General features: G+C 40.0%; 3 protein-coding genes across 4 annotated transcripts in view; 1 reads left to right on the forward strand and 2 right to left on the reverse strand.

Moving 5' to 3' along the window:
* LOC107395278 (gastrula zinc finger protein XlCGF8.2DB-like) overlaps positions 1 to 19,616 on the reverse strand; it is a 36,323-nt gene extending 16,707 nt beyond the window's left edge. The window contains exons 1-2 of one of the 2 annotated variants that reach the window (XM_070551452.1): positions 19,344 to 19,616; positions 19,081 to 19,193 (exon numbers count right to left, since the gene is read on the reverse strand). In XM_070551452.1, coding sequence (XP_070407553.1) covers positions 19,081 to 19,090 — 10 coding nt within the window. In that variant the 5' untranslated portion in view covers positions 19,091 to 19,193; positions 19,344 to 19,616. Of the gene's footprint in view, positions 1 to 19,080; positions 19,194 to 19,336 lie in introns of both variants that reach the window. The other variant, XM_070551453.1, reaches the window with a different exon arrangement.
* Positions 1 to 27,908, forward strand: part of LOC139069967 (uncharacterized) — a 474,557-nt gene that overhangs the window by 110,944 nt on the left and 335,705 nt on the right. The window lies entirely within an intron of this gene.
* LOC139069968 (zinc finger protein 420-like) lies at positions 22,957 to 26,603 on the reverse strand. Its single transcript, XM_070551441.1, has one exon. It carries the CDS (start codon positions 26,287 to 26,289, stop codon positions 24,577 to 24,579), a length of 1,713 nt encoding a protein of 570 aa, XP_070407542.1. The 5' UTR covers positions 26,290 to 26,603; the 3' UTR covers positions 22,957 to 24,576.

Genomic DNA, 27,908 nt, shown 5'->3' on the forward strand with positions numbered 1-27,908 from the left:
TAGCCTGTCTCTGCCTTCAATTTTTGGTATTTTTCACCCTGTTGGTGGTTTTACTGAGCAGGTGCCACTTTTGTCCTACGTTTCTTTTTAAAACATGTTTAGACTGTTCAGAATACAAATCCAGGCTCTGTCACGTTTGATTGTTGTAATTAAACTTTGTAGGTGGGGAAGGTCAGAAAGCAGCTCAGAAGCGCCGATATGATTACGCACAAGCGTGACGCGTCAACCCGGTCTCACAGTAAGACCGGGTTGGAACTGTTCAGGTTTACGCAGACAATCTTTACATTTAGAATTAGCTTACAGATGTAAAATTAATGCAGTAAAATATAAAGCTTTTTATTTAAATATCCATTCATTATTTCACAAGCACAGAGAGCCGCATCAGATGGATGGAGGAGCTGCATGCGGCTCCAGAGCCGCGGGGTGCCGACCCCTGTGCTAGCCTACTTTATTGTCCCCAGCAATTTTTAAACCCCACTCAAGTGTATGGTTATTGTCCCCAGCAATTCTGAAAACAAACTGACGCCCTTGTGCTGGTTACTTTTAATCCCACTCCAAGAGGTTAATAACTTAGCTTAGAGTCTTTAACCTGGGCATAGTATAAGCTGCAGGTGACTGAGGTGTGTTTGGGTGTGAACAGAGTCTTCCTTTGAGCTGCTAGAAGTGTGTGTGCCAGGATTTAAATTTAGGTTAAAGATGATCGCTGATTAGCTCATATTAGTGTGCAGGTCGACTGGATAATCACGCTCACGCATAAATAGAAGTACAAGTCAACCCTGAGACGTAGTGTTTATTAAAGAGTCAGCTAGCTTGGGAAGATGGCTTGTAACAATGTATTTTATTATTACATTATGTTGGGTCCTGTAGGTTTTCAGTACTTTTTTAGATTTTGTGAGTTTTTGCAAAGCGTGTTTTTCTCAGCCTGAGGCGTGGTGTTGAATGAGGAAACAGATGTTTTACTTTGTTAAATCTTCTTAAATGTTTAAAATGTTTTGTCCTAACCTGTTGTGAATGGAGAGCTTTTGAGGGCTGGCAGGTTGTATCAATTACGTTTTTGATTAAAAAACAAAGAAGCAATTATCTGACATCTGCTATTTATCGAAGAAAACAAATCAATATGAAATAATCGCGATGCATCGTGATGCATCGGGATATCGAATCGAATTGAATCGTTGACCCATCGTAATCGAATCGAATCGGGAGACAAGTGAGGATTCACTCCTCTAATTGTGGTGCAAGTAGTCTGGCCCCGGTGTAATCAACCAGTTTCTGCGGGAATGTGACGGCGGAACCGGTTCGCAGCAGCGCGAGTCTCCCCCCCCCCCCCCCCCCCCCCCCCCGCCTATCTAATAGCGTTGCGCTTACGATTTTATAGACTTTTTTACGAGCTTATTGCATGTCTAGCCTGTGTAATAATCCGGGGCTTGGGTGAATCACTTTTGAAAAGTTTTTAACCTACCCGGACACAGAGCTCTCTCCCTCCTCGCTGATTCGGCATGCTTGCTTTTAAGATGCTGCATCATCACCGTAGTACTCCCGTGCCATGCCAAGTCTGACCTACAAACGTTGCAGGTAACGAATGTCTTCGCCTGATTTAACTGAAAATGCTCCCAAACTTTAGAAGTTTTTACTTTTTTGGGTCTTGCTGCTTCACCCGGCTCTCCCTCGCGCTGATCTGACTTGCTTCCGGTCTGTGCGTAACGGTGGCCGGGGGGGGTGGGGGTGGGTGGGGGGCTTTTGGAAGAGTTGCGCAACACAACGAATCGATGACGCAATTCGTTGCCAACGCTTTTAGTTATCGATTTTCATTGAATTTATCGATTCGTTGTTGCAGCCCTAAAGTGAAGCCAAACTTTAGAGCGCGTTCAGGTTCTTCTAGTTGGAAATTCGGAGTTCCGAGGAGAAAGCGAACGCACCATTAGCGGAAGGGAAGCTAGCATATCAAGCTAACATTATCTTAAACATTTTATTTACCTACCGGAGCAGATTAAGATGAGGATGTTTCACTTAGATCGTTGTCGCTGGTTTCATCATCACCCAGTTACCCATCATATTTAGTGAAGTGGACCCAAGCTTTAGCGTGCGTTCTTTCTACCATGCTGCTCTTTTTACAACTGACTCGCAGCGACCGACAACATAACGCTCTTGCGCATGCGCAGCTGTCTAGGTAAGTTCTCGTTATGAAGGACGGGTACCGAAACGAGGCACCGTTTCAAATGACGTGAATCGGTGCTCAGTCGGTTCTATGGAATTCGGTCGGTACCTTAAAAAGTACCGAATTTGGTACCCAACGCTAACAACAGCAGGAGGCAATGGGCTGGATCAGGTCTTTAATGACAGCTACCTCTAGCCTGGCCTGCCGGAATCGTCCTCTAATTCTGCACAGAGAAAGAGTCTGGTAACTGACAGGCAGAGAGGCACATGAGGGGCGGGACTAGCCACCTCAAAAATAACCAATCAGAAAAAAGACAGAAATGCCGACTGTACCGCGCAACGCTGTAGTTTTTTAGCTGTAGTCAAAAATGGCGTCTGGCAATGGCACAAACATCTTTTTTTTTAGAAATGTTTTTAGCGCTTCTACTTGTTTTAAAAACGTGTCCAAGTCATTTATAAGAGAGGAAAGGGCCGCAGCGAACTCCGCCTCAGTCGCCATGTTTATGACAAACTCGGCGTTATGGTGTGTGACGAACGCTGCTCAGTGCTGATTGGCTCGGTTAGAATTGTCAGTGGGTGGGGTTATTTGAATAAGAGAGTTCCCAGAGCCTTTCTCTGTATAGAATTAAACAGAGGAGGAGTCTGGCAGGCCAGGCTAAGCTAGCTCCCCTTCACTAACCAGCTAACTGACCCTTCCCTTTGGGGACATTTTGACTTTTGTCATCTCCTTATATCCCTCGTGTCTCTGAGGAGAAACAAGCAAACAAGAAGAAAACATCCAACTCAAAGGTAGACTAAAGTTTTCTCCCTGTTTTAAAGTTGAATTTAACGTAAACCCAGGTCACCCTGGTTCATGAAACAGAATAAAGTTCAGCAGGAACTTCTACAGGCTGACAGCTAAACTATATCATAGTTTCTCTTTGACAGTTCTGCAAGTAGTGCTCTCTGCAGAACCACAAAGGCGGAGCTGCACCAGAGTCAGCCCCGCCCATAGAGGGTGTTATAGCTAATATCATCTAAAATGCAAGATTGAGGATGGAGTTGAGAGGTTAGTTGAACAGTTTTTGTAAAGGTTCCATATAATTAAAAATCTAAATTTTGGAACTTTTTACCATGTTATATTGTCATTTCCTCATAAGAAACACGCCAAAGCCATTTTTGGCCTCATTCACGCATTTTCCTCCCATCTCAGCTTCAATTTGGTCTCCTCCCCTGAAGCGGGTCTGGTCTTGGTTCTCAAATCTGGATATTCTGTGAATTTTCTGACAAATTATTTCTGAAATGACTTCTGCTGAGACACTGCTAGAAAAACCATGCATCTGTAACCCATAAGCTAGAACCTTAATGAGGTATTAACTAATTGGCTTACTAATATGATCCATCCTCAATTTAGATAAAATATAAAATATAAATTAAGGAAATTAACAATACTAATTAATAGATATCTAATTAACTAATAGATAATTTCATAATGAATTATTGGAAGGGTGAATAACTAAAATAACGAGTTTAATATTAAACATCGGTTAAAACAAGAATCTTGAACATCACTAACAGAAACAGAAGAGGAAAGCTGTATACTATTGGTCCAGGTGGGAATCTGAAATTTCATTGGCTGAGAGAAATAAGTCCCGCCTCCGCGAAATAAAACCGTGCGACGCAGCTGAGCGAGAGGAAAGACAAACGGCTGTGCAGCACGCAGATACAGAAAGCAAAGACTGAGCGGTTAGAGAGAGAGAGAGAGAGAAAAAAATACAACGGTCGAGGCCGTGAAGAACCCTGATTTGGGTGCCGCATAGATAGAGGGAGAGGCGGACTTGACTCCTTCTAATAAGAGCTAGGAACTTGGAACCAACGCGGTGAGTAAAGAAAAAAGAAGAGAAAAAGCTAACGATGCAACTTAAAAAAAAAAGGAAACTTAAATAGCTTATCAAATTAATTCCATTCTTATAGATTTGTGTGGAGACGACAGAGTGAACCAATCCTCTGTAGGAGGGAACCGTTGGAGCGCGTTGGTGAGTGAATGAGATTAAATTCAGTAAATTATTAAATTCAAAAAGCTAATTACAGCAACCGAGGTGACAGCAGTGGGCTGCTAGACGTTAGATCCCAGGAGTTAACATCTCAAACTACCAGTTAACGGTGGTAGGGCATATAGGAGTTAACGGCTCAAACCGCCAGTTAACGGCGGTAGGGCATATGGGATTCCCAGGAGTTAACGGCTCAAACCGCCAGTTAATGGTGGTACGGCCTAGATGTACAAGGTCCTCAGGGGCGTTATAGCTAACGCCATAGAATTAGCAATGCGTCCCTTAACCAAACATTTAATAATAAAAAAAAATAGATAAATAAAAATAAATAAAAGCTAACTGATTAGGGAGGAATTATTTTACAAAGGTGGACCAAAGGACCAGGATTTATATTTTGTTGAATTTTGTTATAGAACATTTTATTTATTTATTTATTTATTTATTTATTTATTTATTTATTTATTGTGTTACAGATATACAAGGTGTCACAATGCTGTATAGAAACACAACTAAATGTATCCTTGTTGTCATGAATGTATTTCTTGTTGAATAGTGTAGAGTAATAGAATCTAACTGAGCCTATTGAGCTGAACAATTGTTGTCATATGTAATTATATTTCCAGAGCTACTGAGAATTATTTTAATAGACAATCAAATTGATGTTATGTTAGTTGAACTGTGAACCCAAACATGATTGGCTATGCCAATAGAGTGAAGCATTTGTTTAAGTCTGTAAGACTTTATGCTGTGATGTGACGAGAAGGGTCGATGCCAACTTGCTAACAGTCCTGTTGTTTACAGGCTGGGTTTTTTTTTTCCTTGGGTTTGATCCCGACTCCTATGATCGCTCACTTGGAACGAGAACTGGATTTCTTCCTGACGAGGGAGATGGCGAGCCTTAACCACTGAACGAACCAGGACATCTCAAGTAACTGAAGAGCAGACTGCTCTCTTCTGTGAACAATCTCAACGGTGCGGTAGGAAAAAATCGCACCACCGGACTCTGACTTTCACCCCAAGCGTGGGGATTTGACTTGACGCCGGCTGACTTGTGACTCATATGATCAAATCTCATACCGAGCATTTTACTATTGTCGATTGTTTTCATCTGTTTTTGTGTGTTATCTTTATGTGTTATATTTCCCATTATTATTAAAATTTAGTATATAAACCGTTTCATGCTATACCCGTGACTCCAGTCATTCTTAAACAACCTCCAATTCTCCCCGAACCTAATTATTGGCCCATTTGTTTATTTTCTCTTTTAATTATCTTATTGTATCCTGTAATCCGGTTACATAAAACTTGGCGAGCCAGCCAGGAGAATTGTAGAGTTGTTACCTTAGCTAACCATTGACTGACATCATAAGAGTGCCTGGAGGTCACAGTGGTTTGCCATTTTGGCATTATTGGTACTTTTGAGTGTTTTAAAATGGAAGTTGTGAAAACAGAAAAGGTCAAAGTTTCAAATGCTGTTTTAATCAGTGGGTTAACTGATACAGACCTTGATAACGAAGTCTTTGGGTTTATGGAAGGATTCGGACCAGTTAACAGGCGCATTAAGTTACCAAACTGTGATCAGATTATTGTGGAGTTTCAACATGAAGCCACTGTTAAGGAATTAAAGAAACAATGTTTACCCTATGACAAACCTTGTACTAGGAACCCAGATGTTTTCTTCCATATTCAAGACCTAGCCAGCGCGTACAGTCTAGAAACTAGCACATCTGCCACTGATGCCTATCTGTCAGAGCTCAGGGACATAGCTGCGCGTAGCAATCAATCATTTAAAGACCTTCTAATGGAGGAACTGGCAAAAATTGGGGAATCTTTAGGAAGGGATACCCATGCATCTGAACCAGTCACTGAACCAGAGCCAATGCTCCATAGTGACCAAGTTACATATTCCCTGCCTTTAACACCAGAAGTTAACTATATGAACAACTCAAAGGACAATTGTCCACCTACAGAGACTGGAAAACAAAACCCTTGCATTCCACCAAATCTTTTAAACACACCTGAGGTTCAGCGAGTTATTGTGGAACACATTGTTAAAAGCAGTGAGGTTATCCCTCCGCCTACTTCACAATACAGACTAAAACCGTTCTCAGGGCGAGTTCCACACCCTTCTTTTGAAACTGACTATGATACTTGGCGTAGTAGTGTAGTGTTATGCATAAATGATCCTTCACTCACCAAGTCCCAAATTGTACGAAGAATCGTGGAGAGTCTGTCAGCCCCAGCAGCGAGCATCGTTAAAGCTCTTAGTCCAAAATCCGACCCGGAAACGTACCTTGAACATCTCGATTCAGCTTACGCAGCTGTCGAAGACGGCGACGAGCTCTTTGCTCGCTTCTTAAACACAAACCAGGACAGTGGTGAAAAACCTTCCGATTACTTTCAGAGGTTATACACCTTGTTAAACCTAGTTATTCAGAGGAATGGAATTTCCTCCAGTGACGCCGACCAGCAGCTGCTCAAGCAGTTTTGCAGAGGCTGTTGGGACAGCTCGCTGATTTCAAACCTGCAACTCGAACAAAAGAAAGACAACCCGCCTCATTTTACAGCACTTCTCCTCAAACTGCGCACTGAAGAAGACAAACAGGCTACTAAAGCAGCACGCATGAAACAACACTTAGGGGCACAACGAACTAGAGTGTATTCAAATGTGCAAACAACGTGCTCTCAGAGTAAAAACACTTGTGAACTGGAAATAGATGATAACTGTGATGACTTACGCAAACAAATCGCTGAGCTCAGGAGCCAAATTGCACAGCTTAAGGTTAACAACACAGATAAAAAGGCAAAGAAAACTCAAAAAGAGTCAAAACCCCGTGTGGGGACTAAAATTCCAGATGAGCCCAAACAGATTCAGCAGATAACAGCAGTGGTGCCCAGACCAAAGCCTGGATACTGTTTTAAGTGCGGAGAAGATGGGCACATAGCTTCTAGCTGTAGCAACGAGCCAAATCCAGCACTAGTTGCAACTAAAAGACTTGCTCTTAGACAGAAGCAGCGCGAGTGGGAGATGTCAAAGCCAATTGCTCAGTCTCCTCCTTTAAACCGGTAGAAGCTCCTATCGTGGGACAGATAGGTGCTAAAGTAGAACCAAGTCCCTCTAAGGAAAGGACAGAGAGACTTTTTTGCAAGCCAGTTCATGCTCATTCAGTGCCAAAACTTCCCAAAAGATTAGTGGGTGGGCGATGCACAGCTACAGTCTCAGTTAACAGTGTTGAATGTAATTGTTTACTGGATTCAGGGTCCCAGGTAACCACCATTGCCAATTCTTTTTACCAAGAACACTTACCTGACCTCTCAATTAAACCCATCAGTAATCTGTTAGAAGTCGAGGGCGCAAACGGTCAAGCAGTTCCTTATTTAGGATACATAGAGATAAGTGTCACATTTCCAAAAGAGCTCGATCAGTCTGGACTTGAGTTACCTACCCTTGCGTTAGTGGTTCCGGATATAAGCTCAAACTCTGATACACCACTACTCATTGGCACAAACACACTCGATCCTTTGTATGAGCAATTGTCTGCCAATAACTTACCTGATTCCAAGGCACTCTCTTATGGGTACCAACACGTGCTAAAAGCCTTAGCAGTCAGAAAAAAACAAAGCAAAGATGGACGAGTTGGTGTGGTGAAGCTTCGAGGGAGAACCCAAGAAGTTCTCCCTGCAAATAAAAAACTGTTACTAGAAGGGTTTATGCAACCCAGCCAAAACAAGCATGAGCCTTATGCACTCATTGAACAACCCACCAATGGTTCTCTACCAGGGGGTATAATTGTAGACTGTTGCCTCATTTCCTTACCTTCACATGGTCCATACAAAGTACCTGTTGTACTAAGAAACGAAACTAACCATGACATCACATTACCCACTAACTGTGTGATCGCTGAGTTAGTTAAAGCCGATCGTGTTATGCCATATCCAGAACCTGACAAAAGTGATCAGAAAGTACTTGCGGCGTGTAGTTTGCAGCAACAGACTTCACCTTCAAACCCTCCTCTCAGTTTTGACTTCGGTACTTCGCCCTTGTCCGAAGAATGGAAAGGGAGGATCACCAACAAACTTAACACTTACTCCGATGTGTTTTCGCACCACGATCTTGATTTTGGTCATACACAACAGATAAGACATCACATCAACTTAAAAGACGAGACCCCATTCAAACAGAAATCTCGGCCGATCCATCCACATGATTATGAAGCCGTGAGAAAACATTTGGAAGCCCTCTTGGAAACCGGTATAATAAGAGAGTCCGAGTCTCCATTTGCCTCACCAATAGTGGTAGTTCGGAAAAAGAATGGTGAGGTACGTCTATGTATAGACTATAGAAAGCTTAATCTGCAAACCATTCGCGACGCATATGCCCTGCCTAACTTGGAGGAGTCCTTTTCTGCTCTCGCTGGATCACAGTGGTTTTCTGTGATGGACCTCAAGTCAGGTTACTATCAAATAGAGATGTGTGAAAAGGATAAACCTAAAACTGCTTTTGTTTGCCCGTTTGGGTTTTATGAATTTAACCGTATGCCACAAGGAATAACAAATGCTCCAAGCACTTTCCAACGGGTTATGGAAAAGTGTATGAAGGACATTAATCTGAAGGAAGTGTTAGTTTTCCTAGACGACTTGATCGTCTTTTCCAACTCCTTGGAAGAACACGAAACCAGACTTTCTCACGTTCTTGAACGGCTTAGAGAATACGGACTCAAGCTATCACCAGATAAGTGTCGTTTTTTCCAGACATCTGTGCGTTATCTTGGACATATAGTATCTCGAGATGGCATAAAAACCGATCCAGATAAGGTGGAAGCACTCAAAACATGGCCGAAGCCTCAGACTTTGAAGGAACTCCAATCTTTCTTAGGATTTACCGGTTATTACCGACGCTTCGTTAAAGATTACTCAAATATTGTCAAGCCACTAACATCTCTCACGGCTGGTTATCCACCCAAACGGAAAAACTTTAAAACACCACCATGTAGATCAAAGTACTTGAACCCCAAAGAACCCTTTGGGAATCGTTGGAGCCAAGACTGTGAGAAGTCCTTTCAAACTATTATTGAAAAACTTACCACTTCGCCAGTTCTTGGCTACGCTGACGCAAAACTCCCATATCTAGTACACACAGATGCTAGTACGACCGGACTCGGTGCAGCGCTATACCAAGTGCAAAACGGTGTCACACAGGTAATCGCTTATGCAAGTCGCGGTTTAAGCTCTAGTGAAACTAGGTACCCTGCGCACAAGTTGGAGTTTCTAGCCTTAAAGTGGGCCATAACAGATAAGTTTCATGACTATTTGTATGGGAACACATTCACTGTCATTACTGATAATAATCCGTTAACTTACCTCTTAACAACGGCAAAACTCGATGCAACGAGCTATCGTTGGCTAGCTGCGTTGTCCACCTATAATTTTGACATCAGATACCGTGCAGGTACACAGAACATTGACGCGGATGGCCTGTCTAGGAGGCTGCATGATAAACCTGAAGACAACTCAAAATTCACTGAGGAATGCCAACGACTAGATGAGTTCCGATCTCATCTTTTATCCTCTGTCAAAGAAGTCGAGCTTCAACTTCAAGCCGAAGCAGTGAAGGCAACATGCCAAAAGCACATGGTCTTGGATGAGACTGATTCTCCTTGTGGTTTAGTTCAGTCACTTGCCATGTCTGCAGCGGCCATTCCAGACCTATTCCAGTTGGAAGACAATAGTGACAGTTTCTTTGCTGTGCCCAAGTATAACCATGCTGACCTTGTCTCCTTGCAGAGGAAAGATCCAACCATTGGCCGAGTCATTCAGCTGCTTATGACTGACAATAAACCGCCAACTGATACTATTGCAGAACCCCCGGTGGTTCTTAACCTTTTGAGAGAGTGGAAACGGTTTGAGTTTCAAAATGATTTACTGTACCGGAGACGCCAATTAGGACCAGAGACATCATTGCAGTTAGTCTTGCCTGATTCATTACGTTCAACAGTCATGCAAAGCCTACATGATGATATGGGGCATCTTGGGGTTGAACGTACGACAGATCTCATTCGGTCCCGTTTTTACTGGCCAAGAATGGCTAGTGATATCGAAATCAAAGTTAAAACTTGCGAAAGATGTATCCGTCGGAAGGCCCTCCCTGACAAAGCTGCTCCAATGGTGAGTATTACCACCACCAGACCTATGGAGTTAGTTTGCATGGATTTTCTCTCCATAGAACCAGACAGTAAGAACACTAAAGATGTCTTAGTGATTACAGACCATTTTACAAAGTATGCAGTGTCCATCCCAACCAAAGATCAGAAAGCCACCACCGTCGCGAAGAACCTGTGGGAACATTTTTTAGTCCACTACGGGTTTCCTGAGCGTCTTCATAGTGATCAGGGACGGGATTTCGAATCACGTACAATCAAGGAACTTTGTTCTTTACTTGGTATCCGTAAAGTCAGAACGAGCCCTTATCACCCTCGTGGCAACCCCGTTGAACGGTACAATCGTACATTACTCAGCATGTTGGGAACTTTACAAGCCACTGAGAAACATCACTGGCGCGATTTTGTAAAACCACTTACTCACTCGTACAATTGTACAAAAAATGACGTGACGGGATACTCTCCCTACGAGCTAATGTTCGGCAGGCAGCCTCGGTTGCCTATAGATATTGCCTTTGGGTTACCGCATTTGAACAAGCCCTCTATAACTCATTCTCAGTATGTTAAAGAACTGAAGAGTCATCTGGAACAGAGTTATGACATTGTCATAAAAAACTCTCAAAAAACAGCGAGGAAGAACAAAGAACGGTTCGACAGAAACATTCGTGAGTCCACACTAGGTGTGGGAGATCGTGTTTTAGTCCGAAATCTTCGCTTAAGAGAAAAGCATAAATTAGCAGACAAATGGGAGCAAACAGTGTATATAGTTCTCAAACAGATGGAAAACTTGCCAGTATACACTGTAAAACCAGAGAACGGAGAAGGACCCAACAGAACACTCCACAGAGATCTTTTACTGCCTTGTGGTTTTCTCTCTTCATTAGAAAATGAAACAGAACGCGTTACGAAACCTAGCAGACCCAATACAAGACAGAGTTCAGCCTTAGAACCTGACCCAGATGAGCCACTTGACGAAGAGGTAGATGAGTTTTATTACTCTGATCTTCCACAAGTGCTAAACCGACCATCCTATCAAATAGCGGTCACCTTGCCAAATAGGGAACTCATAGCAGATTCAGGACCGGTAAATAATATTCAACAACAAAACACACTATCCTTACACACAGGGGATCGCAAGGAACCAACCTTAGCTGGTAATGAAAATGCTGAATTGTCCTTACTTGACAAAGGCATCAACACCGAAACATTCTTACCTGACAGAATGAGTGAAACTGCGACATTCTTACCTGAAAGAGTGAAAGAAGCAGCAACATACTTACCTGAAAAAACGAAAAAAAACGAAGTATACTTACCTGACGTAGAAACGGGGGATGAAACTAACACAAACTTACCTCAATTGGATGGTGTCCTAAAGTCGCAGCAACGTGATGTAAGTTTTGAACCCATCATACACGATCAGACACATACATCTGAAAAGACCAAAGTCTTAGAGAATAGCTCATCAGCTCTGTCGGAAACAGAGAGCTCACTTCGTCCTGTCTCAGTTGAGAATCAAACCGAAACGGATGAGCATGATACTGTGCAACCAGAGATGTATGTCAGGAGATCTGAACGAAGTAGTCAGCCTACTCAAAGACTAACTTACTCTCAATTGGGCAATCCACTAGTGACCGTAGTTAGGTCCCTTTTCCAAGGACTTAATAAAGCTTTTATTGACTCTCTTACTCAAGAAGTTGTGTACCCCGTAGAAACAATGCACAGGGACGTGCATGATATTTAATGGGGGAGGATGTAACCCATAAGCTAGAACCTTAATGAGGTATTAACTAATTGGCTTACTAATATGATCCATCCTCAATTTAGATAAAATATAAAATATAAATTAAGGAAATTAACAATACTAATTAATAGATATCTAATTAACTAATAGATAATTTCATAATGAATTATTGGAAGGGTGAATAACTAAAATAACGAGTTTAATATTAAACATCGGTTAAAACAAGAATCTTGAACATCACTAACAGAAACAGAAGAGGAAAGCTGTATACTATTGGTCCAGGTGGGAATCTGAAATTTCATTGGCTGAGAGAAATAAGTCCCGCCTCCGCGAAATAAAACCGTGCGACGCAGCTGAGCGAGAGGAAAGACAAACGGCTGTGCAGCACGCAGATACAGAAAGCAAAGACTGAGCGGTTAGAGAGAGAGAGAGAGAGAAAAAAATACAACGGTCGAGGCCGTGAAGAACCCTGATTTGGGTGCCGCATAGATAGAGGGAGAGGCGGACTTGACTCCTTCTAATAAGAGCTAGGAACTTGGAACCAACGCGGTGAGTAAAGAAAAAAGAAGAGAAAAAGCTAACGATGCAACTTAAAAAAAAAAGGAAACTTAAATAGCTTATCAAATTAATTCCATTCTTATAGATTTGTGTGGAGACGACAGAGTGAACCAATCCTCTGTAGGAGGGAACCGTTGGAGCGCGTTGGTGAGTGAATGAGATTAAATTCAGTAAATTATTAAATTCAAAAAGCTAATTACAGCAACCGAGGTGACAGCAGTGGGCTGCTAGACGTTAGATCCCAGGAGTTAACATCTCAAACTACCAGTTAACGGTGGTAGGGCATATAGGAGTTAACGGCTCAAACCGCCAGTTAACGGCGGTAGGGCATATGGGATTCCCAGGAGTTAACGGCTCAAACCGCCAGTTAATGGTGGTACGGCCTAGATGTACAAGGTCCTCAGGGGCGTTATAGCTAACGCCATAGAATTAGCAATGCGTCCCTTAACCAAACATTTAATAATAAAAAAAAATAGATAAATAAAAATAAATAAAAGCTAACTGATTAGGGAGGAATTATTTTACAAAGGTGGACCAAAGGACCAGGATTTATATTTTGTTGAATTTTGTTATAGAACATTTTATTTATTTATTTATTTATTTATTTATTTATTTATTTATTTATTGTGTTACAGATATACAAGGTGTCACAATGCTGTATAGAAACACAACTAAATGTATCCTTGTTGTCATGAATGTATTTCTTGTTGAATAGTGTAGAGTAATAGAATCTAACTGAGCCTATTGAGCTGAACAATTGTTGTCATATGTAATTATATTTCCAGAGCTACTGAGAATTATTTTAATAGACAATCAAATTGATGTTATGTTAGTTGAACTGTGAACCCAAACATGATTGGCTATGCCAATAGAGTGAAGCATTTGTTTAAGTCTGTAAGACTTTATGCTGTGATGTGACGAGAAGGGTCGATGCCAACTTGCTAACAGTCCTGTTGTTTACAGGCTGGGTTTTTTTTTTCCTTGGGTTTGATCCCGACTCCTATGATCGCTCACTTGGAACGAGAACTGGATTTCTTCCTGACGAGGGAGATGGCGAGCCTTAACCACTGAACGAACCAGGACATCTCAAGTAACTGAAGAGCAGACTGCTCTCTTCTGTGAACAATCTCAACGGTGCGGTAGGAAAAAATCGCACCACCGGACTCTGACTTTCACCCCAAGCGTGGGGATTTGACTTGACGCCGGCTGACTTGTGACTCATATGATCAAATCTCATACCGAGCATTTTACTATTGTCGATTGTTTTCATCTGTTTTTGTGTGTTATCTTTATGTGTTATATTTCCCATTATTATTAAAATTTAGTATATAAACCGTTTCATGCTATACCCGTGACTCCAGTCATTCTTAAACAACCTCCAATTCTCCCCGAACCTAATTATTGGCCCATTTGTTTATTTTCTCTTTTAATTATCTTATTGTATCCTGTAATCCGGTTACACATCCCATCTACAAAGACACACTGGATGGCGCAATTACATGTAACGCCACTTGCTTGTTATCAGATGTAGTGGTGAAGTGGTTATGGAGTCAGATTGGCATGTAGTTTTGCGCAGGTTCACCTCCCAGTAGCGGAAGTTTAGAGGTAGCTTATAACCCTTTTTCTTATTTTCTAGCTACACTTGTCAGTACTATGTTTACAACCATTAATTGGTATACTGTTTAAAATATAATGACTAATGTGTTTATTTTTTTATTTATTTGTTTATTTCGCCAGTGTGAGTCCATTTGTGAGCAGAGTTTCAACTAAAATGCTGTTAAGGAACGACCAAATTCAAAGAACTTTTAGAGACATAAATATTTTGCAGAAAATAAACATTACAACTAAAATATAAACAAATGAAATGTTTCAGCTGGATAAATAGATTGCTGCCCACCCCACCGAGAGTCGAACCTGCATCAGCAGAGGGGAAAGCAAAACTTGTAAGCACTACCAGAACCTATTCAATAGCCTTAAATGCTGTTGTATGCCAGTTTTGTTGGCGCGGCTGTGGGCAGATATTTGTTAAAAGAAACCTTTTCATTTCGGGATATATTCAGGCGTTGTCATGTAGCAAGTTATATTATTCTTGTTTTATTGGAGCATAGAACATAGCATTAACAGTTGTAAACTAGTAACAGCCGTAATTCATGTGGGTCAGGTTACACAAACAAAAACAGAAGAAGTCAGTGGGCTAGGCAGAGTTTGCGTGAATGGGCGGGGCTGACTCTGGTGCAGCTCCGCCTTTGTAGTTCTGCAGCGAGCAACCTCTCCTGTTCTGAGCTCCTTCGAGCTGTGTTTGTGTGGGTAGTTTGCCACATATAGAGCAAAACTTTTAAACAGATTCACGATCCAACAAGTTAAAAAGTTCAGATAATGAGACCCTTGGTTTCAAACAACATAATGTAAACTAGGAAAATATGTCATTAGTTAAGGTAAACAGTTGTTTTAGTTTTAAAGCTGACTTACGTTACAACCACATTTTTGCCCCTGATCTGAATCCAAGTTGTTTGATTTTTGATTATCTTCCAATACTGAGTCCTGTTCTGATACCAGGTGGTGATGCAATGCATTAAAAAAGAAGAAGAAAATGGAGAAAGTCCCATAGTCATCATCACATACTGGTGATCTCATTGGAGGGGAGTGGTGAGATGCAGCAGTGGCTGGGCTCGGGAACTATTTTTTTATCCCAATCCAACCCCTTAAAGCTGAGTGTCAAGCAGGGAGGCATTGGGACCCATTTTTAAAGTCTTTGGTATGACCCGACCGAGAATGCCATGAACTGTACAAAATTCACTGTCTCAGCATCTTGGGAACTGTCAAAAGTCACAAGGGTCAACCATCAACGTTGTACAGACGTCAGTAGAATGTGGCTCCAAGAATGTTATCTAATAGCGTTATGAGAACTGTAGTCAATCATAAATAACATTGTGAAGACATTACAAGAATGTGGCTCTAAGAATGTTTTCTAACAACATTAAGAGAACTTTAATCAACCATAAATAACGTTGTTACCATGTTCCGAGAACGTGTTTCTAAAAATGTTCATTAACAACGTAATGAGAACTTTCATCATTCCCAGATAATGTTGTGAAAATGGTCCGAAAATGTGATCCCACGAATGATTTCAAACAACATTATGAGAACTTCAATCACGAATAACGTTGTTAAGACGTTCCAATAATGTGGTTCTAAGACTGTTTTCTAACAAACATTATTAGAACTTTCATCAATCATAAATAATGTTGTGAAGACATTATATGAATGTGGTTCTAAGAATGCTTTCCAACAACATAGTGAGAACTTTAATCAATTATGAATAACGTTGTGAAGACGTTAAAAGAACGTGTTTCCAAGAGTGTATTTTAACAACGTTATGAGAACTTCAATCACAGATGACGTTGTAAAGACGTTATAAAAATGTGATTCTAGGAATGTTTTCTAACAAAATTAAGATAATTTTAATCAACCATAAATAACGTTGTTACCATGTTCCAAGAATGTGGTTCTAAAAATGTTCATTAACAACTTTATGATAACTTTCATCAAGCCCAGATAATGTTGTGAACACGTTTCAAGAATGTGTTTCTACGAATGTTAGCAAACAACATAATGAAAATTTTAGACAATCACAAATAACCTTGTTAAGACGTTCCAATAATGTGGTTCTAAGACTGTTTTCTAACAAACATTAGTAGAACTTTCATCGATAATAAATAACGTTGTAAAGACATTATAAGAACGTGGTTCTAAGAATGTTTTCCAACAACATTATGAGAACATTCAGCAATCAAAGAAAACATTGTAAAGACATTATAAAAGCATGGTTCTAAGAATGTTTTTGACAACATTAAGAGAACTTTAATAAACCATAAATAATGTTACCATGTTCCGAGAATGTGGTTCTAAAAATGTTCCTTAACAACGTTATGAGAACTTTCGTCAAGCTCAGATAATGTTGTGAACACGTTCTGAGAATGTGATCCCACGAATGCTTTCAAACAACATTATGAGAACTTTAGTCAATCACGAATAATGTTGTTAAGACGTTCCAATAATGTGGTTCTTGTCTAAAACGCATTATTAGAACTTTCATCAACCATAAATAACGTTGTAAAGACGTTACAAGAACATGGTTCTAGGAATGTAATCTATAAGCTAGAGCTGAAACATCTAATCGATTTAATCGATTATAATCGATTATTAAAATAGTTAACAACTTTTTTAGTCATCGATTAGTTGTTTAATAATCACATTTTATCGCATAAAGTCTGTTTTTACCACAATCTGACATCGGTTACAATCTGTTAAATTTGCCGCCAGTGTGTGGCAGTAATGAGCCACTGATCTACCAGTGGAGCAGTAGAAGAAGAAACAAGCCAATAAGTGCCCTCGGTTTTCATGACGTAACACGTTACTGACGCTCATCTTGCTGTGAGATGGCGGAACAAGAAATACGGAAGAAAAATAGAAGCGACAAAACTGAAGAGAAACCCCGGACAAAAACCTCACGAGTATGGGAGCACTTCACTCTAGCACTTCTGCCAAGAAAAGACGGTTGACCTGCAAAATATGCAAAAACCATCTAGCATGGCACGGAAGCACGACGTCCCTAAGTGAACATTTGAGACGAAAACATGTGGGGGCTGATGCAGCAGAGGAAGAGCCAGCCCGGTAAGTAACAGAAAATAAGCTAAATATAGTGGTCCATCACTACATGCAGATCAAATATGGGACTTAGTGTTTTAGCTGAGTTTGTTATAGTGAATGTTAAACATGTTTTTTTTTTTGCTGCGTCAGTCTACGGTGTTCTACTTCTGATTGACTAGATGCAATCGTGAATCTCCGTGTTGTGTATCATGCGCTTGCCAAATTTAGCACGTCTGTTTATAAGAATGTTCTCGTTAAGAGAAAATCGGCACAAACCCATAACTATGTTCCTCATTCAAAAAGGACAACTCCGCGGTGAAAAATATACAGACAAGCTGTGTCCAGGTGAATATAACGCAGCATAGTTGTACGCTTTCAATTTTTTAATACAGGAGAAATTCAGAAAAAGTCATTTTTTTTACTATTAAAAGGCTGTTTTACTATCTAACACCGTAAAACGCCTCACAACACATTTTTATCAAAATAAATGATCACTGTATATTGTTAATTAATTCAAATAATATAATATTGATTTAGTGTTGTAGTGTGTGTGCTGCCTTATTTTATATGTGTACTTATGTCAGTCAATTTGTGTTTCTTATGCAGAAAAAACAAGCAACGATGGACAACTACATGGGGAACAAGACACTCACCCCGCAGCAATGCATACCACTTACAAACTCTATTCTAGATTCTACATTATTTTTTATGGAATTTACCTCTTATATTTTGATGTCAAAAAATTATTCTGGACTGATATTTTGCACTGTTTAGCTTATTTTACACCGCTGACTGTGTTTATGTGCAATAAAATAGATTGCAGTCAACTGCAAAATTCTCTTATGTTTTTCTTTTTCTTAACTGAAATGTATTCATCACTTGTATAGGTTAAATAGCTAAACAATAACAAACCGATTAATCGAAAAAATAATTGACAGATTAATCGATTATGAAAATAATCGTTAGTTGCAGCCCTACTATCAGCATTATGAGAACTTTAATCAATCACAAAAACATGATCAAAAAACTTTGTTATAAAAACGTTTTCTATCACCGTTATGAGAACTTTCATCATGCATAAATAATGTTGTTACAACGTTCTTATAACAATCTTCTAAGAATATTTTCTATCAACGTTACAGCAACATTAATAACGTTCAAAGAACATTTTGAAAAAATTACTTTAACAACTTTATGTACTAACATTAAAAAAAACTTTTAAAGAATGTTAGCGAAAGTTATGGGAACGTTCCCTGTTAGTTGAGATGCAGCTAAAAGTGTGGTTATGATTCGCCGGGCCAAGGAGAACGAGCAAATGAAGTTTCCAGAGCTTTGAACATCTTAGGTGTGTTCTTGCGGTGTCTTTCTAAATCCATGCTTTCGTTCTTTTTTTAAACACAGAAACAGATTTGTTTACCTGTTTGTAGCTACAGATAAACGGAGAAGGAAGTGACGCGCCACCATCAGCGTCAGCCTGAAGAAGCCGGCAGCCGTCGGCGAAACTGTAGCTACAAACAGGTAAACAAAACTGTTTCTGTGTTTAAAAAAAGAACGAAAGCATGGTTTCCAGAGCTTTATCTGTCAGACTCTGTGATTAGTGTCACCAAGAATGTTAAACATCTTGGTCATATCATCACTGAGGACATGAGAGATGATGTCATGTACAGGCAGTGCTGTATGTTATACGCTCAGAGAAATACACTCGCTCCCAAGTTTGGGTCTTGTTCTGATAAAGTAAAGATAACCTTGTTTAAGGCTTATTTACATATCTGAAAGGTGGCAGCCCTACCTGTGTCCATGCTGTGCAGGTCCAGGTGGTGAAGAACACACGATGAATCAGTCCCAGCTGATGGATGATCCTGAAGTGGTAGCAGGGTTTCTTTAGCCGTGTTTAGCTAACAGCTGCAATAGAAATAAAGCAGGAGAGCTGATTAAGATGCTGCTTCAGAACAACGCAGGGGATTAAAGATCCAACGCTTTGGTTCTGGCCAAAGGAACAGCAGCAGATCCAGAGGGCAGGAAGTCTAGAGAAAAGCTTTTCTGACCCACAACCTGAAGCTGGAGCTCCGATTGTCACGAAGACCGCAGAATATCTTCTCTGGTTCTGGAAAGAACTCCACCAAGTTGTTGAGGAGGAGAAGAAAGTTTCCACAGCCTGGTGAGAAGATTTCTGCAGCAGCAGCAGTTAGTCGCTTTAGCTGATCAACTCTCCCAGAGACTGAAGTGAAGACATTTTTACTGCAGAGCCTCAAATATTCTCCTCACACACCAGAACAACAACAAGCTGGCTCTGCTAGGAGCTTCCGGTTTCTGCTTCTTCAGGTGGTCGGTGACCAGCGAAAATGTGCACTAGCGCCACCTGCTGGAGTAGAATAAAACACACCTGTGTGTTCAGAATGGGACTAATAAACACATATAACATGTTATATTTTTTATTATTTAAGGTGGTCTCTTCAAAAGCCACGAAAAACAAGTAAAATACTCTTTTCTTTATGATGTTTTTTAATCTAAATCTGACCAGTTTTATTCTTTATGAACTTCAAACAAACTAAAAAATCTTACTTTCTATGAAGAATGTGATAGAAACTTTTGATGTTACTTTTATTTTTAGCAGCTCTGAGAAGCAAATAAAAAGTGTTGGGAATGTGCTGATTTTGTCATTATAGCTTCATGTAATGCTTAATTAGGCCACCAGAGGGGGACGCTCTTGTTTTCTCCACTCACTGAGCTCTGATGTGCAAAAGTAAAAAAAAAAAGTTTCTATTTAGAATAAATATTCCTCATATGTAATATAATAGAATAAATACTCAGTATAAAGATATAATACATGTGTAACTGTTGTGTTTTTCACTCAAGTCCAAAATCATGTCTTCAGTTTCTGAGGTGTTTATGGACAGGTTGTCTCCAGAACACCATATGTTAGTGATAGGACGATGGAGACAGGCTTCATCATTGGACACAAAGACAAAGACTACCATCAGCCAGGAGCTTGTTGTGTTCATCTTACAGAGCAGAGCACTCTGTGCATCACCCACTTACAAAATGGTGCTGCACAGCTGATGGACACTGAGAACCAAAAACAGGAAGGCTGGAACGCAGGTGAGCGAAGGTTTATTAAAACAAAATAGAACAGATTAACAGACCATATTCTATAAAAGCTTCCAGTGTGAAAGAGAGAGCAAGGCAGAAACACAACAAGTTATAATGCTCTTAAATAGATAAGATTAGTTCAGATCCTAAATAAAATAAAGAGCTATAGGAAGCAGGAGAGACTGTTCTCAAAGCCAGCCTGAACAGCTGAGTCTTCAGCTGCTTCTTAAAGGAGACCTCTGAGTCCACTGATCTCAGGCTCAGGGGGAGAGAGGTCCAGAGTCTGGGGGCCACAGAAGCAGATGATCTGTCACCTTTGGTCTTTAGCCTGGTGCTGCACAACCAGTAGGCTTTGGTCACTGGACCTCAGGGACCTGCTGGGGGTGTAGGGACTGAGAAGATCACCAATGTAAGATGGTGCTTGTCCATGTAAGGCCCTAAAGACCAGAACCAGGATCTTTAAATGAACCCTGAAGTTGACTGGCAGCCAGTGAAGCTGGAGGAGAAGCAGAGTGTAAGTGCTTTACACTGATGCCACCGATCCCTCTGACCACCACCAGCAGGCTAGGCGGATTAAGCGTTAAATGGCATTCTATACTTTTCAGCAACACTCCAAAAGTGAAACCTTAGGTCAGCAGCTCATCATTGTGTAACAATACTGAGCCACCTCTTGATGGAAACATTTACAGCTTAGTGGCCACAATATGGGGCTTGCAGGACAGTAAGAGGTGGCTCATGGTCTGGAAGAGACCCTGATCTAGGGTACAGGACAACAACCAGGGTTGCAATACTATCTAGGGTCTAGATACTACAATGATCATTTTGGTACTTGTGTAGTTAAATTAGTTCATTGAGCCCTGTGTGGACTCTCATGTGTCTGTTTAAAGTAGATTTTTTACTAAACTTTTTTCCACAGTCGTCACAACTTATTGATTTTAGTTCTTCCTGGACTTTCCTACATGAGTCTACATGTGTTTCAACTCTGGCACTTTTCTTATTAAGCAGAAACTCTGAGGACCTTATTGCTGAACGACTTGTCACTCTCATGTGTTTCTGGAGAGACCACTTGTGGACAAACTGTTTACCGCCCTCAAAAACTACAACACCCACACTATTCAAACCTGTTCTAGATTATTCTACAATAATATTTTCAAGATAGTCTGACTATCCGTGCTCGTTGACATGTGCTACTACGGGCATGCACAGACCGTTTTTTTAAGGCTTTGTTGGAGTTTCACAAATCAGGGAAAAGTTTCACAAATCCCACACTGTTTTGTTTGATCTGCTTATATAGTAGAGTAATCTAGAACAGGTTTGAATAGTGTGGGTGTTGTAGTTTTTGAGCTAGAGCAGATTAAAGATGGTCAGAGTAGAGAAAAATTGGGTGTAATGGCCCTTTAGCCGTTTCCCGAATCGGAAGCTAACTTCAACCTCGTTCTCAGACACACATTTGGAAATCGAGGTGACTCAAGCTATAAATGAGGTAAGCTTCTTACACCTTATGATTGTGCCTGTTTGTCTGAACTGGGGTGTAGAGGGGTGTTTTGAGAACATAAGTGTACACGTTCATTCTTCTTGCGGGTGTGATTTTAGTGATGACTGGTTTTATTGTGAAAAGGGAGCTGTTTGCTATAGTTGCCCTACATTGTGTGGCATGAATCCTTAATTAATGTAAAAAAATATGAGTTGTACTAAAAATATATTTTTTTCTATTTAGAAAATTGGTTGGTGTTAGTAGAGTTATTAAGCAAAATGTATTTTATCATTAAACATTTATTTTTGGAATAAACAACTTTACCTACATTTGTTATTCTAGCATTAATTTTATTTTAACAGGAGGGCCCAACATATGGCCGCAAGATGATGAAGGGCTATCTGTCTACGAAAGGGATACATGCTGCAGAGGGACGAATTGGATCCGTTTTAAGGGAAGTACATCGACCTTCTCATGAAGCAAGACGCCAAGTATGTCTATCAGTAATCTTCAGCCAGAACTGAATTAAATCATATACTGTAATGGTAATTGTTTTACTAATCTTTTTGTTTGCTGAAATGTACAGCTTATGATCAAATCTGATTAAAAGTCATTTATATTTGTGACATGTTTACGGGAGCTCGGAATATTAATCCTACTCCATATCACGCTGAATACATGGGGCACAAGCTTCACCTGGACCAAAACGAAAAACTTGTAATGTTTGGAGTAACCCATGTTTTAGCTATAGATGGATTCAGCAAAAAGATTGAGAGTCATTCTACCATGCCAATCAAAAACAACTTGACCATCTATGAAGCTGTTTTCAGGTAATTAAACCTCTGAAAATATAGATTTATGTTGTTCTCCATGTTTAGATGGATGTGTAATTGTCATCATGGATATTCAATATGACATATCTCTTTTTAACCCACATTCAGATTTACAATTGTCATATTTAAAGTAAAGAATTGCTCTAAATGGTTCTGCTTTCATTTTTATGACTATAATATCCACAAAACATTTTGATCATACCTTTTGTGTTTGGAGAAAGAAAAAAAGTGTCATTAAACAACACATGAATCAGATTTGTTGCATGGTTAAACTTTTAAACTTCTTTAATAAACAAAGTTCTTGGGTTTCCACTAATCTATCTTTTGTTCCGACACATCTACATCTGTCCATGACAGTGACCATGCGATTTTTTTTAAATTTTACAACAAAATATTAACCCAAGTCAACATGAATTGGTACATACAAATATTGTAACAGAATAACAACACTTTTAGTGCTCAAAAAGCAAAATACTTTGAAATAATAACAAATGTTCATTGTTTGTACCTGCACCAGGTCTGCAGTAATTACCTATGGTATGTGGGACCAGGTGCGAGTAAACCATGGAAAGGAATTTTACTTGACACTGTTCATGCAAGAGATGTTGTCACATCATCGATTCAATCAGGAGAGACTGCCCTATTTACAGACTTCATCCACAAGAGTAAGATCTTAAGAACCCTAAGAAAAGCTGAAATTCTTATTCTACTAGCATACATTTAACATGTGTTTTTGCTAACTCAGAACCACACAGTTGAAAGGATTTGGCCTGAGATTAACAACCGAGTCAACTACCCACTGAAAACAGCCCTACTCCAGCTAACGGACCAGGAGGAGATCGATATGGAGGACAACCTTGTGCGATACTGTGTGTCAAACCTGACCTGCCAGCTGTGTCACATAGAGCTGGAAAGTGTGGCAGAATCATGGAATGCTCACAGAATTCCAGGTGAGTGTGAGGTAGTGTGAGATCAGTTACATCCACGATAATGGCAGTGTTTCAGTTCTGGTCTTATTTTAACAGGAAAAGGTACACCAAATCACTTTGCAGAACCTGGGTGCAAAAGAAAAATTTTTGCAGAGCTCTTGCCAAATGCACTTGAAGCTGCAGACCTTTACAGGCAACACTTGGGATCTGCACTCAAATAATATTCAATGTTTGGAGTTGATCCCTTCACAACAGAACAGAACAAACTAAGAACAGAGAGCAGTTTTGCAGAAAAATATCCTGACATTTCACATTTGTGTTTCAGAGCTGTAAATGGTGATTTTACACCATACAAAGAAGCTCTGCTCTTTCTCATAAACAGAACTCAGAGAAATGTATGAACTACTGCATCTGAAAACTGCAGAACAGACAGGAAATGAACAACTGACTGTAACATTTTGTGTGTGTAAACTCCACATTACTCCTCTGTAAAAAGTGATTTCAACACAGAAAATGCAGCTGTTAGACCAGCGACTTCTATAACATCGTTGTTGACCTCCCTGCATTTTGCACAGTGGACAGAGATCTCCAGCCCCTGCTCCACGCATGTCTTGCAGCCAGTAGGTTGGAGACCCCTTCAATAGATCGTTCAGCCCTAGTGGATGCTTAGATGATTGCTTAAAGTTTTCTTTCAGCAAAATCTTCATCCACAGAGCTCACAAGCAAAATGCTTCTGTCCTTTATGGACTCGTTTGTGACCGTTTAAATTGATCTTTTAGGCAAATCTTTTCAACCAAACTAACAGGCGAAAAGCCAGTGTGGACTCTCACGTGACTGTTTAAATTAGTCTTTTGGCTAAATCTCGTTCCACAGAGCTCACAGGCGAAAGGCTTCTGTCCTGTGTGGACACTCATGTGTTTTTTAAACTTCCCTTTTCACTAAATCTATTCCCACAGAGCTCACAAGGGCTTCTGTCCTGTGTGGACTCTCATGTGTCTGTTTAAAGTTGTCTTTTGGCTAAATCTCGTTCCACAAAGCTCACAGGCAAAAGGCTTCTCTCCTGTGTGGACTCTCATGTGACTGTTTAAATTAGTCTTTTGGCTAAATCTCGTTCCACAGAGCTCACAGGCAAAAGGCTTCTCTCCTGTGTGGACTCTCATGTGACTGTTTAAAGTTGTCTTATGGCTAAATCGTTGTCCACAGAGCTCACAGGCAAAAGGCTTCTCTCCTGTGTGAACTCTCATGTGACTGTTTAAATGAATCTTTTGGCTAAATCTCGTTCCACAAAGCTCACAGACAAAAGGCTTATCTCCTGTGTGGACTCTCATGTGACTGTTTAAATTTGAATTTACACTAAATCTTTGTCCACAGAGCTCACAGACAAAAGGCTTCTCTCCTGTGTGGACTCTCATGTGACTGTTTAAATGTGCCTTTTGGGTACATCTGTATTCACAGAGATCACAGGCAAAAGGCTTCTCTCCTGTGTGGCCTTTCATGTGATCGTTTAAATGTGCCTTTTGGGTACATCTGTATTCACAGAGCTCACGGGCAAAAGGCTTCTCTCCTGTGTGGACTCTCATGTGACTGTTTAAATGTGCCTTTTGGGTACATCTGTATTCACAGAGCTCACAGGCAAAAGGCTTCTCTCCTGTGTGGACTCTCATGTGACTGTTTAAAGTTGTATTTTGTCTAAATCTTTGTCCACAGAGCTCACAGGCAAAAGGCTTCTCTCCTGTGTGAACTCTCATGTGACTGTTTGAATTAATCTTTTGGCTAAATCTCGTTCCACAGAGCTCACAGACAAAAGGCTTATCTCCTGTGTGGACTCTCATGTGACTGTTTAAAGTTGTATTTAGGCTAAATCTTTGTCCACAGAGCTCACAGGCAAAAGGCTTCTCTCCCGTGTGGCCTTTCATGTGATCGTTTAAATGAATCTTTTGTCTAAATCTCGTTCCACAGAGCTCACAGGCAAAAGGCTTCTCTCCTGTGTGGACTCTCATGTGACTGTTTAAATGAATCTTTTGTCTAAATCTCGTTCCACAGAGCTCACAGGCAAAAGGCTTCTCTCCTGTGTGGACTCTCATGTGACTGTTTAAATGTGCCTTTTGGGTACATCTGTATTCACAGAGCTCACAGGCAAAAGGCTTCTCTCCTGTGTGGACTCTCATGTGACTGTTTAAAGTTGTCTTTTGGCTAAATCTCATTCCACAGAGCTCACAGGCAAAAGACTTCTGTCCTATGTGGACTCTCATGTGACTGTTTAAATTTGTCTGATGGCTAAATCTTTGTCCACAGAGCTCACAGGCAAAAGGCTTCTGTCCTGTGTGGACTTTCATGTGTCTGTTTAAATTAGTCTTTTGGCTAAATCTCATTCCACAGAGCTTACAGGCAAAAGGCTTCTCTCCTGTGTGGACTCTCATGTGACTGTTTAAAGTTGACTTTATGCTAAATTTCTTTCCACAGAGCTCACAAGCAAAAGGCTTCTCTCCCATGTGGACTCTCATGTGTGTGGTTAAATTAGTCTTTGGGTGAAACCTTTGTCCACAGTGCTCACAGGCAAAATGTTTCTGCTTCATGTGGACTCTCGTGTGTTTGTTTAAATGTGTTTTATGGCGAAAGGATTGAAACCTGGCAGCATCAGTCTCATTCAAATGGAGATGCTCTCCCTCCATACTACACCAGAGTTTCTCTGCTCCTCCTTTTTGTGGAGAAAATCTAGGTGCTGGTGGTTGACACGAGCACTCTGTTCTTCTGAAGCTTCTTATTTAACCAGACCACCTGTTGAAAATCTGTAGGAAACACAGAAACATATTATGTGAATTACAGACAGCTGTAACTTTGTTTTCACACATTATGACAGTTGTATTATTTCTTTAAACTGACAGTAGAATGAAATGTATTTACAATTGGAAAGTGAACTTTGAGCCTCTATAAATCATATGAGCCTTAACCCTCAGGCTTCACTTTAATTTTCATACAGAAAAGTCATTAGAGGACAAAAACGTCCGCTTTTAAAAGTGGCTATAAAAATGTATACATTAATGTTTTGTTTTGTTTTTTTTTTTACTTTTTTTTCATAGATCTGTTGAACAACTTCAGCCCTGCTCAAAAAAAATTTTGATCATTTTGAGGCTTTTAACCCCTGAAATGCTAGTTTGAATACACAAATTCATTGATGTAATTTATGGAAAAAAAAAAACCACTAAAACCGTTATTTTCTAAAAAAAGATATTTTTGCCTGGGGTGTTCAGTGCAAATCAGTCTTGATTATGTTATGAAATATCTAAAATTTAGAATTATTTGCACTTATAGTTTTTATATAGCTACAGATTTAAAATTTACTATACACTCAAGCCATTAGATGACAAAAATGTCCACTTTTAAAACAGCTTTAAAAATGGTCCAGATTAGGGCTGGGCGATATGGACCAAAACTTATATCTCGATATCTTTTAGCTGAATTCCGATATACGATATATCTTGATATTTTTCCTCCTAACCCTAACAGTATTGACTCATATCAGTTATTATACTGTAACGACTCAGAGTCTGTGGTTGCTCATTTATGAGTATTATTTTCGAGCTACTGTCGCCGTAACCCACGCCCTACAAACTCTTAACTTTTTCTACAGAATCGCTCGTAACGGAGTATTTACTAGTGTAACCTGTGGCTCCCTGAAAAACTGAGTATCTGTATTCAAATATATCAGCGCAGAATACTTCTTCAAGGTTAAACTGTTGTGGGAGCTACAGGATCATATGTGTCTTATTTACTAAAGTTTCTTGCTTTTTGTTCCTTTGAACTCTATTGCTGGGTTCTTAGCAGTAGTAGCTCATTACCTGAGGTTTGAAACCTCCAACCCACAAACCACACACACAACAATCAATTCAATAAATTAAATATATTGAAGTATGTAACAGTTTGTAAAATTCATCATAAAGGAAATAAATGCTAAATTCCCTCTCCTAGAGGGTTCTCAGAGGAATGATAAAATTGAACAATCAATAAATAGATAAATAAATAAATAAAGAAAACCAATTGTCCTTTAACAAAGTGTTCAGGACTATGTCACACAGTCTTCTTGCTTTTGGGCAAATTGATAATTCAGTCCATTAAAATGTTGGAAAGTTGCCAAAAAAAGGTGCCCAAACCCTCACTCAGGAAGGAAAAAACCCTTAGTCCTTTGAATTGTGTAGAGGTCTTAAATGATCCTACCACATCTTTGATGAAACAGGATATGATGAAGACATCCTGCCATGGATGTGGCACCCATGAGTATTAAAGGAGACAT

This window comes from Nothobranchius furzeri, chromosome 5 (genome assembly GCF_043380555.1).
Source record: "Nothobranchius furzeri strain GRZ-AD chromosome 5, NfurGRZ-RIMD1, whole genome shotgun sequence".
Taxonomy (NCBI): Eukaryota; Metazoa; Chordata; class Actinopteri; order Cyprinodontiformes; family Nothobranchiidae; genus Nothobranchius; species Nothobranchius furzeri.

Excerpts from the sequence above, each read along its gene's own strand:
- LOC139069968 (XM_070551441.1), bottom strand. The coding sequence starts at position 26,289 with ATGGAGGGAGAGCATCTCCATTTGAATGAGACTGATGCTGCCAGGTTT.